At 39.7% G+C, this 16496-nt stretch overlaps 1 protein-coding gene across 1 annotated transcript; it reads right to left on the minus strand.

Moving 5' to 3' along the window:
- Nucleotides 1–735: 735 nt before the first annotated feature.
- Nucleotides 736–9942, minus strand: LOC311127221 (T-box transcription factor TBX3-like; the record flags this gene model as incomplete). Its single annotated transcript, XM_084159017.1, has 7 exons — nt 736–2639; nt 3862–4505; nt 5655–5812; nt 6450–6526; nt 7690–7836; nt 8359–8626; nt 9551–9942. The coding sequence occupies 7 exons, from the start codon at nt 9940–9942 to the stop codon at nt 2199–2201; spliced, it is 2127 nt and encodes a 708-aa protein (XP_084015143.1). The 3' UTR covers nt 736–2198.
- Between the last annotated feature and the right edge of the window lie 6554 nt (nt 9943–16496).

Consider the following 16496-nt stretch of genomic DNA (forward strand, 5'->3'; position numbering starts at 1 on the left):
AATTCTGCAGTGCTTTGTCATGTAGTTGTGTAGTTTGTGTAGTGTTCACTAGGTGGCGTTACGTCTGGCATATCAACGTGAGAATCCTGTTCAACATTAGCCTATTGCAGACGCAATGCCGCCTTCCGTGCAATAAAGTCGTGTAAGATATCGAAGGCGCCAGGTGAGCAATAGACTGAGCAATTGAGATACTTAGTGTCATGTTTACTCCTATTCCCTAGCGCCATAGTCGTTACTTATTAACCATACAATTTACAAATAAAGATATGAAGTTAATAAACTCATGACTCTAGTCGCAATGGAGAGCACAATCAAGTTATTTTACATTCTTTAGGGTTCACGTTGGCCGAAATAAACAATTAGTCAATAGGCTTCTCAGCAGGCCCATAAAACACACGCGCACAATGACTCACTCTGGCGCGGTCTTGCGTCCAGGAAGGAATTCCAGGTATCATAGCTGAGGTTGAGAGGATCCCATTGCCTTTTCTCAGGTTATCTTAATAACATTTCTCAACTCTTTGATCATTGTCTCGACGCCTCTATCCCCAAATGCTAAAGTGGACAAAGTGTGGAAAGAGAAAGACTGGCTATGCCAGACTGCATGATAGAGAAGTATCAACACAAATGTGGTTGGAGCAATTACATCACATAGTATTTATCCATATAGTTTACATCATAGTATAAATAATCTAATGTAGGCCTAAAGAAACTGACACATGGAAACGTATGGAGACTGCATTTTAATATTTTATTGACACTTTCAAGAACACATCGTTGATGTTGTAAACTAGACAAAAATCGAATACAACATAACCCAATGACAACTTTATAAACACAAAAGGAACCTTCATATTTCAATAAGATGCAGCACTTTTACTATCAGGCTGCAATGTATTTTTAAACAGAAAATTCGTCCATTTTGACACACACCTAGACGAATGTTTATTTCTTTTCAGAAAGCTGTTGGTGCAGTGTGCTCTCGCTGTCATTCGTCGGGACAGTAACACTTAACACACAGAGACAACAGGTAGGCTAAAGGTACAATGGCACATGAGTGTGTCCGCTAAAATAACTAGCTCTGTGGATATTTGGGGTACAGGTAAATCCGTATTCAGGGCGATATACAATGCAGATGGCAAAACAAGGATAAAAGACCACGAACTATCTTTATACAGGTATCGACAATAAATTAAGGACAGATCCCTAAAATCAAACTACTCCGTTGTATTTACACGCAATATCAATATCAATATGAAATAATTACATAAATATTTGTATATATCACTATTTACATTTATAATCAATATTACCTTTTCAATTGTATTTCAGATTCCCTTTGCCAGTTGAATACTTATGTTGGATTCGGCATGCGATTTTAGGACAGTCTCAACCACTCGCACATGAAGCTTATAACCTCGGTTCTGTTTTGGCCTACTTCAAACAAGTGCCAGTAAATGGATTTCCGTAGGATAATCCTGCGTTTATAAATTGACATACAGAGAAATTCGTTTGTAAAACCAATAACCGAAGACCAATTGATTGATTCCTTAGAAAAAAAGGGAGGGATTGAAACGTTTTTTCCTCCAGATTGGTTTTAAGATCAGCCTGAAGCATTTCTTTATCCTTATTCGTATCATTTGAATTTGGTCGTGAAAATAAATCATAACAACAAACAGACAGTCATAAAAGAGACATGTAGCGTTTTGTAGGGCATGCAAAGTGTCACCTACCTCCATAAGCATAATGATATGCTTCAAATAGTTATGCAGTTAATACATCAAACACAGCAGTCTTTATAAGATAAAGGGAAGTGAATTCAAATAATTATAACCAATTCAGAGTGCACATTAAATCAAACAAATTTCGTTACCTCAGTAACTAGACATAAAACAAACGTATACGTAGGACATCACACAGCAGCAATTTATCATAGATCTGTGAGTATTATCCATGCCAACCTTTCAGTTTCAATACTTGTATGGTATTCAAATAACAGGAAAAATTCAAAAGTGTTGTTTAATTTAACAAAAGAGAAATATACATATGAGATGTGTATTTAACCAAAGTGCATTTCAAAATCTAAACTGTTCAATAGGTCAGTTTTCTAAACCCGCATTCGCTAGAAGGGTGTCGTCGTACTCATCCTCATCGTCCTTTTATGATCATCACAACAACAACAAAAACAACAACATTAGAATCTATGGGGACACGCTTCGTGACCTGTCCTGTATGGAATCAAGTCCGCTGACTAAACGCTGAATGCTCTGCAACTCGTTAATGGAATCTTTCCCAGAGCAAGTTTTTGGGGACAGGGAGACCGAGCCGGACGATATGGTGGACGACCGGCTGGTGACCTCCGAGGTGGAGTCCAGGGTGGCGGAGACTGGGCTCGTCGCAATGCCGTCCCCTTTCATCTCGGCGGCGCTGCTCGCCATGGAGGGGATGGCTGTGGTGAGCAGAGTGCTGTCCGGAACGCTCATAGGGATGGAGTAAGGGCTGTACCTGAGGCGGGGGCGCACTGCGTTCAGGAAAGGGTGTCGGTGGACAGAGGAGGCGGCTGCGGAGGAGGCTGCCGCGGCTGCTGCCATGTACGTGTATGGGTAAGGGAACAGGCCCCCAAATGGAGACATGGCCAGGCCCTGGGGAGAGAGGAGGGGAAGGATATGAAGAGAACTATGCACAATAGTCATTTAACAGACGCTAGCTTTTACTCACCATAATAACACAGCAAAACAGAGAAAATTGGCTACACTTAAATTGTTCACAATGTACTTGACCACTGTCTATGTAGGCCTATATCTTGAAATGAGGTCATGTAGTGAGTGAGTGTGAATAATGAATCCAGACACATGCGCTTCACGGGAAATGTTTTGAAGGCTGTGTAGGCCTACTTTCACTTTTCTCATAAAGCGATTTTCATGATTATGCTTTTCTGTGGCCATGCGTACTGACTTTATACTGATTTTATACAACGGTGGTGTTGACATAGAGGGGTGTAAACTGATTACCAATACATTTTCTTGAATTTAGCCTGAAAATATGCAATATATAAAGCTATCGACGCGTAAAACGATGAAAACCTTCCGAGAATCAAATTGACAAAATATTTAGTTTTTTTGTGTGTTACGTGATATCTAGACCCACCACTATGTGATATCGTGTTTTATGTAGCTTTGCAAATAGTTCATGTATTGTTGATGCAAATAAACATTCTTTATATATGATGCTGCTCATTAACTAGGCCTACATAAAATAGCAATTTAAAAGGAACTATTTCTGCAACACATGTGTTTTGAAAGTAGATGGAAACAGCAAATCTGTTATGTATTTAGGAGAAGTTGTTTTCCCTCCCCGAACCAGTGAAGCACTAAGCACATCTCATTCGCCATGTTCCTCTAAAACACATACTTAATTAATGAGTTCACATCAACACTAGCCTAAAACTATTGTTGTAATGCTTAGGTGGTCTCTGCCTAAATCCCAACATATGCTGTAAACAATTGAGACAAATAATATCCACACCTTCCTAAAATCCAAATAAACTTGAGTCCCTATAAAACACATTTGGTTATTATTTAGGCTATAACACAATTTTCTACAATAGGCTATGCTCGCCCCTGTTGTGATGTTTATCACTATAACGAATAAACTAGGCTATTAAAACGAAGTGGAAATTATACTATTTTTCTTCTACACCATGTTGACATTTACACATAAAGTAATGGGGACAAGGACACCTAAGATGACATAGGCTACATTGTCCAGTATATTCGTCAAAATTTTACGAAAAACTCTGGAGCACATAACATGTGTTTTACACAGGCATTACTGTACTGCTGGTGGTAATAAAACAGGTTTTACCTGTGATGCCAAGACATGTTGCTGCAGATGAAAAGGCAGTCCATGAGCTCCCGTCAGGCTTTGCGAAGGTGACGCCATACTGGCCGTGTCCATGGTACTAACCCCTCCGGAGGACACGGCTGCCAGTAAGGGACCCATGCCCGCGGCCATATTCGAGAACGCGCCTCCCATGTTGAACTGACTGGGGTGCAAAAGAAAGGGATGCGCGCCCCCTAAGTGATTGAAAAACTGCTGTCCCGCGAAACCCGGTTGAAATCCAAAATTATGCATGTGACTCTGGCTTAAGTGCGGACTGCTGTCAGTTTGAACAGTCAAAGGCATGTAGCTCTCCTTGCTTATAGACCTGCACTCGTCCGCTTTGGGCTGGTCCCGGCTTGGACTCTTGAAGTCTTCTCCAGACCGAGTGGTGCTGGAGATCACGGTGATGGGGCTCTGTCGTGAGTCCGCTTGGCTTTTCTCAGTCCTCGGGGCGCTTTCCCGAGACCGGCCGGTAGAATCACTGCCACTAAATTGATGGCCTTTAGTCAGGCTTGCCTCATGATCCTTCCCATCCTCCGTGGTGGTTGAGATCTTACTGGAGTCCGGCCCATCCTTTAGGTTGCCATTGCTTTCATCGTCGCTGTCTTCATCACTCTCGCAGAAATCTATCAGGAATGAGTCAAAAGTTAGTGATACATGATAAATGATGATCAAAGTTAATCAGGATTAATTTAGTTTTGAGTTTTATTCTTCAGATAGCCTACATTCTCATATAGCCTACTTTATTTAATTTCTTCCTGACTTTCGATGCCATATTAATAAAATAAAATAAAATAACAATAATTTACAACAAGATATATAATCAGTATAGGTCAAAATGATATCTCATATAAACAAATATGCCTCGTTTTTAATCCATGTTCTTTTGGAGGATCATAGTTTGCGCTGTAATGAGCTGTAATGAGCTGTAATTGTAGCTCAGTTGGTAGAGCATGGCGCTTGCAACGCCAGGGTTGTGGGTTCGTTTCCCACGGGGGGCCAGTATGAAAATGTACGCACTCACTGACTGTAAATCGCTCTGGATAAGAGCGTCTGCTAAATGACTAAAATGTAAATGTAATTATCTGTAGGACACTGTCCGGCTAATCGTGCTAGGTAGGCCTAATGCTATAGGCTACGTAGGCTAGTGCCTAATACTTATTCCCTAATGTATTGGGCTACATTGAAATCCATAGGATACTGATTTATTTTCATTTTTAAATTAACCTTTAGCATATGATCATGTCCTTCAAATTGGCCTCATTTTAACCGATGGTGTGTTTTCACAATTCTAACGATTTTTGTCATTCAGATAACTGACATTCGTGACTAGGCCTACATCTCGAAAGCTTATTTTATTTTATAAAAATAAAACTATATCCAGTATATAATTCTGGCAGATGTATGATTAATTTCATTGCTAAATTCTTAGCACGAGAGACCCATCGTGTGAATGTGAATTACAAGAATGAGCCTACATAAAAGTTAGGCTACATAGTTTGTATGTTATTGTTGGTGTTGGATAAAATTATATAATTTGTCGTGCAATTATTCAACACAGTAAGCCTACTGATATCCAAAGACATTCAACTGAATTCAAACTAAATCCAAAATGTTGCATAGGCCTACTCATTGGAAAATATTTCACCTCCCACTATTTTTTTTTTACAAGCATAGGCTACTGTAGGTGTCTATTTTACGTGGGTCTGTGAGGTGCGGAAAGTGTAGGCCTAGTTCTGAATCTTTACCCAAGCAGAGGCGGTGGGCTCCATTACCTTTCAGGTTGGGAGGCCCCACGGTAGACACTGCGGGAGACGAGGCCTGGCCGAAACACTTTAATGAGGCCTGCTCGCCGGAGGAGTCGTCCGACGTCCCGTTCTCCTTTTTCTGCTGCTCCTCGTATGAGCGAATTGACTGCAGGGCCAGCTGTTTCCTACATTAGGCACACAGGTTATTGGTCATCACTACTATTATTTTGTAAAAAACGATCTATAAGACAACGGATCATTTATTCAAGGCATAGGACACGGATTGCCATGTACAGTCTTTGCGTTTAGGCAAATTCACAGGCCTGCAATTCATTTTGAGTGCAGATTATCCAGAAACATTTTATCAATCAACATATGTCTGTTCGAAGAAATCAATCTATTCAAACCCACTGCACAACTAATAACCCACAGCCCAAACCACTTTCTTGTATACTGTTGTCAAAGAGGTCAAGAAAAGCTTTTGAAGAGTTAACTATCAATAACTCCACACTATTTCTAGAGTGGGCGTTTCAAAATTGTATTTTGCTCTTTCGATCTCTGCACTCGGAGAACCATAACAGTGTAAATACAACATGATAAGCTATGTCTATTACCTCTGCCAGCCAACTCATTAATAAAACGTGAACTACATAGTATCATTTTAGGTTGAAGGGGTTGTCATAAAATTATTCCCCTGGACAGTCGTACCGCATTTTGGAATTCACTAAGATCACTGTCAGCCTTCGTGTCTATAAAATCAGACAACAGAAATCGTAAAATGTTAGTTGCGCAGTTAGGGAATAGTTTACTACTTCTCCTTACCTTTTCTCTCGTCTGCCATTGCCAGTGTCACGGAATCCTTTGGCAAAAGGATTATGGTCGATTTTCAATTGTGTAATCTGAAAGAAATATAAATGTTCGTAGAGGTGGGAAAGTTTTCGGGGAAGTAAATTGAGTAACATTTATCCTCGATTTCTATTCTCATAGTTCAACAGTTAACCTTCAAATCATAGAAAGCCTAATTGTTGCCGCATCTCAGTGCAATATTTTTGTAAAAATTGCATAATTGAGCCACCATCTGAATGGTTGGAAATTCGTTGATAATTGATTCTCAAACTAGTGACGAGCTAACGGTCTGATGCTATAAGAGACCATTTTTAATTTACACACACACACCCACACACCCATACACACACACACACACACACACACACACACACACACACACACACACACACCCACCCATCCATACACACACCCACCCACCCACCCACCCATACACACACACACACACACACACACACACACACACACACACCCACACACACCCATCTGCAATGCATACTGAATGGCAACCTCTTAGAGGACATTATTTCCCCCCCACTCACTTCCTCTCGCCTTCTACCCCTCCCACGTGCACATTTTGGCAGGATTGACAATATTCCTCAACTCATGTGGCTGCCAAACATTAACTGCATTTTTGCTTGACCCAAGTGCCCAGAGGTAACACTTAGCTAACATTTCTCCCTTATATCAAAGAGCCAACATGAGAGATGATTTTGATTAGCGGTGTATCACATGTGGAATTAAATGTTACCACCAGCGCAGCCTGTTAAAATCAAAATGCTATTTTCTCTGAGTAACTGCACATTCTGTTCCCCCTCTCTTTCTCTTTCTCACACTCCCCCTCCCCCTTGCCTCTCTCACTGTCTCGCAAACACACACACACACACACACACACACACAGTCTGGGTCGTTGCCAAATCCTTTCCATGTGATTAAATATAATGAAGTATTATGTATTACATACATTCCTGAGAATTCTGACCCATTTGCTTTAGTAGGAAACACGGCATGAGATGACGTTTACATGTATCTAACACGATAGCTTGTAGGCCCAACACTCAAACAAGATTAAATAAATATGACATCTTTCATATTTTATGACGGCAAATGGCGCAGTGCTAGCATTGGCTATATAAACTATTTGATAAAAAATGGATGCAAAATAAATATACAACTATTTCATGAAAATAAACGAATAAAATGTGATTCTGCCTACCTTGTCATTTTGATAAGCAGTTACGGCAATGAAATCCGTTTCAGGGAAAACGTAAGTCCTGAACGTGCTATATGGGAGTTTGAGAATGTCGTTGGCTCTCACGATGTGAAATCTGGGCTGATATTTGTGCATGGAGTTCAGGATGGTCTGGAACAGGAAAGAATTCTGGATTTAAAAAAAGATAAGCACACACTGATTTCTGTCTTTTGATGAAGATTAGCCATTTGATGTAGCCTACTCAATCGTAGTTCAGGCCTAGCCTACTTGACGCAATGGCTGTATTAGAATATTCTCCTGAATTTCTCTCACCAACAATGCATTTACCAAAAATGTTCAATACATGTATATAGGCCTGAGCAGTAGATTACCACATTGCTTGACATTATATATAAAAGTTTGGGAAACATGTTGCAGTGAAAATATTAAAACCTAATTCATTATGGACACAAACCTATTCAATTGAAATTAGGCCTGCATATTTTGGTGAAGCCTTTTCAGCCCTCGGCTCCATATGGCCACAGAGATGCAACGTTAATGGGCTTATTCATATTAGGCAACTACTAATAATACCTCTGATAATACTAATAACAATCATGATAACTATAATACATGCCAAAAATGTCGATAAGCATGCAAATAAGAAAATAAACATACATTAGATGAACTTACAAATCCATGCTTGTCGGATATGTTATTCGTCAGCTTGAGTTTGTGAAAATTGACGACTTTTGACATCCACTGCTCGCCAGTAGCTGGACTGTCCGGGTGAATGTACATCCTCTTTGGCATTTCGGGGTCGGCCTTCCCTGCCACCATCCAACGCGAGTTGTGAAATTTATACCTGCAGTCATCGGCTGCAACAATATCCATCAACAGAATGTACTTTGCTTTCTTGTCCAAGCCAGTGCATCTCACTTTGAACGGAGGGAACATTCGCCTGTGAAATGGAATAAGAAAATCACTTAAAAACAGTGGACTGGCCTACCTTACACAGTGACTGAATATTGTTAGCCTATGTTCATACACACATATGGAGCAGCCATCTTTACATTGCTAGTATACTGATTATGATAATGAAAATGTAACACTGCGAATACTAAATTATTACACATTTTACATTTAGTTGTAGGCCTATACGTATATGCGTCAGCCATACGATTTAGTCCATGCAGAAGTTATTAATCTAACAGAGTCCTGTGCGAGAAAATAAAACACCCACAAATATCTGCCGCCTACAAATAATTTAAAAACGCATAATATGTACAGCATGCAATGTGTAACTGTATTTGTACCGCATTCTATTCGTTTGTTGTGTTAATAACATTTGTTATTACACTTTTTTATAATAACATCTAGGCCTAGGCCTGCATGTTTCCGTTTTATAGCCTAATATTGTGGGCTGACTTTACGTCTACAAACTTCGATAAATTGTTTTGTAGCGTACATTTTAGAATTGCTCACAGTTTTATTGTGTCATTAGAAGTTAAAGTGTTACAGCCTTATGTGTTGTATATTTTATAGTTTGGGTTGGGTTTTATTTTATCTCGTGTTGAGATTACATGACCATGCAATCTGGCCATACAGATTCTGTCGATAGGACAAAGTTAGGCTATTCTATTCAGCTGATTTACACACATAGCCAGCCTGTAACCACGAGAAATGACCCTAGTTTGAAATCAAAATGTTGGCCACCATTCGCGGAGGTCCAGTTCCAAGCACCCATCAATAAATCAATTCACTCGAGAGGAATGCCAGCGTATTGATGATCAGAATGATCTTCATAATAACAAGATGTAGACTGATGTATTTCGACTGCAGAACACAAATATGCCATATTCGAATACATAAAAGTTGCGCTCACCTTCCGGATTTCGTGATAACCATTTCAGTGCCTCGCTTGTGGAAAGTTTCCCAAAGTTCCTTCGCTTCCAGGTGAACTTTTGGGTCATCTTCGACCTCTTCTTCAGGCTCCAGAGTCTTCAGAGGCCTCAGATGGGCTGCGGCTGCCTGGTGCCCCAGCGAGGAGAAGTGGAGGCCGGACTCGGCGGCGCCCATCAGCTGGTCCATGATAGGCTTCCCCAGGGCGCTCGGGAGCGAGAGGGAGCCGTTGTGAGGTAGCGCCAGGGCCGGGAAAAATGGAGGATGGTGACCCAACATTGCACTCATGGCAAATTCCGGACCCCGGTGAGGTAAAAACGGATGGTATGCCATACTCGTTCCTTGTATGACTGGATCTCTCATCAGGAAGCTCATCCAAGTCCAGGAAGGTACCAAATATATTGATTTATTTAGTTGAATATTATAGTCAGTCTATGCAGCCTTCTTGACGAGCAAAACTGTCTCAAGTTGAGAAGTCTTGAGAAGTCCACTCTCACCACTGTAGAAATAAGCATCCACTTTTGTTCTGCTGGTTTGTATTACTTTTCTTTACTGTCTTTCTATGAGTTCCAACAGAGTGTCTGCAATGAGAAATGAAGAAATGCACTCCATTAATCTTCCGAAATTGACGGGCGTTGAGCACTTTTCTATGCGTTGCCTTGCGAACAATTTAGGAATTAAACCAAAAAGGATGAGTAACTAAGTTTTAATTGACTGCTGCGTTCTTTTCTTGCTGTTGTCTAGGCTACAATATCGACATTCCTGTTAAAATGCATTCGCTTTCATTGGCTTCAGTCCTCCTGCAAAAGCAATGTGTTGAAATATTTCGATAGCGCGGAATAATTCCTCTGTCTTTACTTGTTCCAGACATGCACCCTCACACGCACGCACACTCTTTCTTCCTCTCTCTTTCACACACACACACATTTCAGTAAAGATGTTTGCGGAGAAAGGAGTCGTTTGACGGCAGAGAAGTGGTAAGGTCCCAGCACCAAGATATTCCTAGCGCTTCTGTGCCCTATAGGCTTCAAACTGTATGGATGTGTTGCATGTTACGAGAAGCTGGGCTCTGTTGATTGGCTCTTTCACGCTTTCGGACCAATTGTGTGGCTTCGTAGGCGTGGTTTTAACAGGTCGGTGGAGGGGACAGACTTCAGACTTATAAAAAGGTGTTTGGAAACTCAAATGCTGCCGTGAAAAACCACTGCCTCAGTCAATATTATGTGAATATGTCAACATCATTAGAACTAGTGCGATCGGTCGGTCTGTGGGACCCTGCGAAGGAAAAGTAGCCAGAGTCTCAGATGCTTTGTCCTTAAGAAATTACGGTCTCGTGTGCAGTCAGAGCCGCAGGGCTGGCCGCGTCAACAACATATTGACTGACAAATGTTTGTGTGAAGTCGTGGACACTCTATGTAGGCTATATGGACGAATTAATATACACAATCTATCGTCACTGATTTGATAATTTGGAATTGATTTGATGAACAGAAATCGTCCGTTGTTCGCTGTCCTTCGTTGTAGCGGTCTACAACACCGGAAAGGAATGTTTGAGCAACATGCCAAGCTACCATTATCAGCACCATATTCGTGAAAAATTATAGTGAATTTTGACCGGTTGTCGCGCGACGACCCAATGTCCAGTTAATATAGGCTATACAATGTTAATAATATGACAATAGGTTACAGACATGATCATGTTAATGTTTGCTGACACTTTATTATTGCATATCATCGTTCTTGTTGATTTAATCTGTCACATCGACCAGCCTTTGTAACAATCATTAGCTTACAGTGATGCGTTTGATAGCCAATTTTGACATCATTAAGCATCAGTCGACATTTTCTCCGAATTGCAGTATTAATTTTACCTTGAATGTGAAGCGACAGGGAGATTCGGTGTGCTGATTGCATGGCGCATGTAGTGTGTGGTTATGTCTGTGGATAATATTGTTTTACACACTTTAGGGCAGGTTAACATGAATAAAGCGGGGAATAATACTATCTCTCTCTCTCTCTCGCTCTCGCTCTCTCTCACACGCACACACGCACACACACGCACACTACCTAGTATAACAATGTGTAGTCTGATATAATGATATTTCGAAAATACAACCCACTAAAAACATTGTTGGTGGTGATAATATGGTGGTGATATCGGATCACATATCGAGACGGGCTGGTTTTATCTGGTCATTCAAGGGACATTATGCACATTACGCGCAAGTCTGGACAGCTGCACCAGCCACATATTTAAGGATTAATTTACAAGTAAACTACACAGGGAGTGGCAGTGGTCAGCCATATTGACCAAACATTGACCAAGTAACTTCCCATCCAATCATAGGCCTACAAGGTTGAACTATAGGGACTTGTCAATCTTTTGAGCTATGATTTTGAACTAGTGCTACCCATTATTTCATGAAAGTGCTTTATCCTTTAACAAAACGATTGTTAGTGGGAAACACCTATTTATACTGTCAATTTGACTGGGCAATCTAAGATGACTAGAGGCTGGTGACATGGTCCTTTGAGTAGACTATTTGATGGTATGAGTGCATGGGTAGTTAGTTGCATGAGGCATACTGTACTGCATGTCTGATTGCCCCCCATACCCAAGTCTTTCCAGATCCCGGTGACAGGAGAGTTGATGTTTCTACACTGTAAAGGGATTGCCATGAATTTGACAGTAACTTATAGGCAGCTCAGTGGAATGTACAATTCTGTATTTTATATTACAGTACACCTGCTGTAATATAAATACGGTATCAAAGCAAGTACTGTGCAATGACACACAGTACAATACCGTAAAATTGACTGTATTATACTGTAAAAAAGTAAATGCTGCTGTAATCGGAATGCGGTTTGGAAAGGGATTGGTGCAAGCAGGTTGGCTGCTAGGTAAAGTGTTTACACATTACAGCATATTATTGAATATTTTGTGTTTTATATCACTTGCACTTCTAGAGGCTTAAACAAAGGTTCCAAACTGGCAACAACTATAGGGCAAAACAGACCAAAAGGTCATGGCAAAATGTTAAAACATTTAAAGACTTGCTGCCACATCCTGTCCCCTATACATTTTAATTGATGCTGCACTATAACCACATAGGAGTTAAATTGGTGCAACAAATATAGCCTCTTACAAGGCATGCCTCAAAATATGTTAATGAGCCAAAAACAACAATATCATGCACCCACTAGTGGTCAATAGGTTTTTGACGCTCTAAACATAAGGTACGGTATTGTATTCTGTGGGGTTCGAAATCAAGCAATATTCCCACAATGCACCATCATCTACAGTATGCTGCAGTAAAACGTTTCAAATAATTTTACTGTTGATAATACCTCAAATTACTGTATAAATTACAGTTTTCAGTAACAGTGTAGGGTTATCCTCATTTTCAGTTTGTAAACTAGTTTCCTTGTGTTATATTTATGAAGTTAATCTTTAACATTTGAATGCAATTATTAGGGATAACCAGTTTGCAGTTCCACTGTCCAGTTCCCCAGACTTTATGTGTGAGTGTAGCTTAGTTATTCTCAATGGAGTGACACCCTGTGTGCTGTCTATTGTCAGCTGCTATGCCAGAGCAGGGAAACTGTCCCCAAGCTATCCTGTGTATCTCTATGACTAATTAGGGGAGGGCAGCATAGGTTGTGTATTGTAAGGTGTCAATATTTATTGATATTAGCTGGACTAACTAATGAGATAACCGCTGACACAATAGGCCTAATTACAATTTAGCATTGATCAAACTATAGGCCTATGATTACTAAGCTATGGCGAACTCTTCCCTTCAGTCATCTTAGCCTGAACATGCTGTTCACTTAAAAGGACACATAGGTCTATAGTCTTCTTTGTGTGTGTGAGGTCAGGCCTGTGCCGATTACATGCTTATTCTTCTTTAAACACTCACCCCTATTAGCAGCACATTTCAATTTAGTGTAAGGTGTCACCAAATAGGAAGCATTGTTGACATAGCGGCACCCTTTCATTCTTTGTGGCCTCCAGGCTTAATTAGCTAAGCAACCCTGAGAGAACGGTCAATACACTATATCAAGTTTTACAGGGTTAGGGCTCTCAGGGACTCACAAGTGTCAATAAAAATGCATACCTGACACAACTGATTGATGAGGCGGTGTTGTCAATGTTTTCATATCTACAGTGGTAATGTATATCACAAGCAAAAAGTTATATATTTGTCTAAACAGGCTCCAAAATCCCATACTGTCTCTCTCTGTTTGTTTCCAGTCAGTGTAGACTGTAGGGATACTAAGTAGTTTGAGCCTGTTAAATACAAAGGTCCATTGTCCAAATGCTCTACTGTTGATTAATGGTGTGTTTGCTAGAGTATAGACATAGACATTGTTGTTTTAAGTAATAATCTTTGAGAAAATAACTGTTTTTGTTTCGAGAGATGAGTCAATGAATCATGTTTATCTATTTATCAATGTTTATAATTAATGTTATCTATGTTGGACAAAACCAGCAATTTTGTTGGTATAAGTAATGCCCACAAACTATCAAGTAGTGTTTTCTCTCACTCGATACACACTGTCCTTTCCCTAGGTGATCTGTACAGTCAGAAAAACAAAAGACTGGATATAAGTTAATAATACCTATAGAGACTAAAGCTATAGCTCACTGGATCAATGTAATGTATATTGTTTGTATGTTTATTAAGTCAAACTTCTTAGACTTTCTCAGAATTTATTATGGGGTTCCCGTGTTGAATTTTTGCTTCCATCTTTATTTGCAGATTGTAAATGATAAATGGGATCAGACTTCATGGCACCACCTTAGAATGGAGTACGTCGAATCAAATCAAATCAAATCAAATTGTATTGGTCACATACACATATTTAGCAGATGTTATTGCAGGTGTAGTGAAATGCTTGTGTTCGTAGCTCCAACAGTGCACTAGTATCTAACAATTCACAACAATACACACAAATCTAAAGTAAAATAATGGAATTAAGAAATATATAAATATTAGGTTGAGCAATGTCGGAGTGGCATTGACTAAAATACAGTAGAATACAGTATATACATATAAAATGAGTAAAACAGTATGTAAATATTATTAAAGTGACTAGTGTTCCATTATTAAAGTGACCAATGATTCCACGTCTATGTACATAGGGCAGCAGCCTCTAAGGTGCAGGGTTGAGTAACCGGGTGGTAGCCGGCTAGTGATGGCAACATTGTTGTTGTTGTTGTTTTGGAGTATTTAGACACAAATACACATGATAGGGAGGGGAAAAATCACAAGTTTAGTCAATTAGGTTGTGCAATGCTTGAAATTAATATGCGTCCAATATACATTTGTCGTACCTGTTCTTTAGGTATTGCAATGACAACATAGTAAAGATGTAGTATTTACCCCATAGGTGTAAGTAATATCACTGTTTTCAAATTGATTCATGTGGACTATTGGTCCAAATACAGAGATTGCGAAATGCCCTTTCCAAAATCAGCACCATGCTCGAAGTCAATCTGCTTGAAGCATGATAAACTCTCACCTGTCGATGATTCTGGCCTGTCAGTCATTTTTATGCAAGTCAACCCTTTCTCTCATCTATTCTTGCAGTAACTTGTTACATGTTTTGATAAAGAACTATTTTAGTTAATTAGGGATGTGTTTAATGAAAAATAATGCATTTACTTCAGTTCAGAGAGCAATAGAAAAAGGCACTGGGGATACCTGTGTCTTCTGACTGACGAGGTCCATCTGCAGTGAGCTCTACTCTTAACGTTGACTTCATATTTACTAAATGTTGTAAAATGGTCAATGTAAGTCAAGTCAAATATGACAGAATACATCTTTCAGTACTGCTACTGAAGTATGAGAGGTTGTTGTTGAAATGTCTGGCAGCATTTATTGATATTGAGGCAATATTACAAGAGCATGAACCCCCTAACTGCTTACTAAACCGCTTATATTCAGGTAATAACTACAACAAAACATTACATATGCCCTTTGAATCCTTGGCGAAGGTTTGCAAAACATTAGCAATACATGCTGGTTTCTGACTGAATGGTTTCATCATCATATTGAAATATAAGCAGTGAAAATAGTAGACCTCAGTCATATCTGCAGGAATACCCCAATTATACTTCATGTACAATGGAACTTAATGCAGTGGATTAAGGGTACAGTGTCTACAGACGTTAGTAGGCTATACTCCCTGTAGCTGTGTAGTACATGCCAGTGGTAAATGCCTCAGATGTGGGCCATTCATGTGAAACACCTTATTTTGCCTTATTTGCCACCACTCATCAGCAGATGGTCAAAACTCAGATCTTTCTACTGAAAAGGTTGCACTTGTTGATAGAATCCCATTCAGTATTACAAACAATACACAAATAGAGAGTGTATAAAAGACAGCAATCCACAGGTCATTTGCCAGCTTGAATAATAATGTATATTTTTCACCACAGGTTTCTATTACTGATCAATTCATTTATACATTTATAAGTAGTAGGATTTGTTATCTGTTTTAACAAACCTGTTTTATTTTTGTACTTATGTATTGTATATTGTTTTTTTGTGGTGTGGTTTTCATATAAGCCCTTGGGCTTCCAACCACACCTGCACACCGTTAATTTTTTATTAAATTTTGTATCTTTATTGTTTTCTATCACTTGTTTTCTTTGGTGCAAATAAATAATATACAACTATTTTTCTAGACAAGAGGAGCAAGAGGAACAGTTGCACTGACTAAGCTTTTTTGTGGAGAGGGAGTGCATTGTTTTTGAGTATGGTTCCCTGCTGCTGCATGGGACAAGGAAGGCCTAATGGGGATATCCTCTGTCCATTTAGTTCTCTGCCATGGCAATAGGCTTTGTACTTGATTGTGTGGCTTTATAGTACCTCTGGACCCTACAGGGCCCTTCCATTGAATCTTTAACCAAGACTCTCTGC

Source organism: Coregonus lavaretus (assembly GCF_964263955.1).
Source record: "Coregonus lavaretus genome assembly, chromosome: 4".
Lineage (NCBI taxonomy): Eukaryota > Metazoa > Chordata > Actinopteri > Salmoniformes > Salmonidae > Coregonus > Coregonus lavaretus.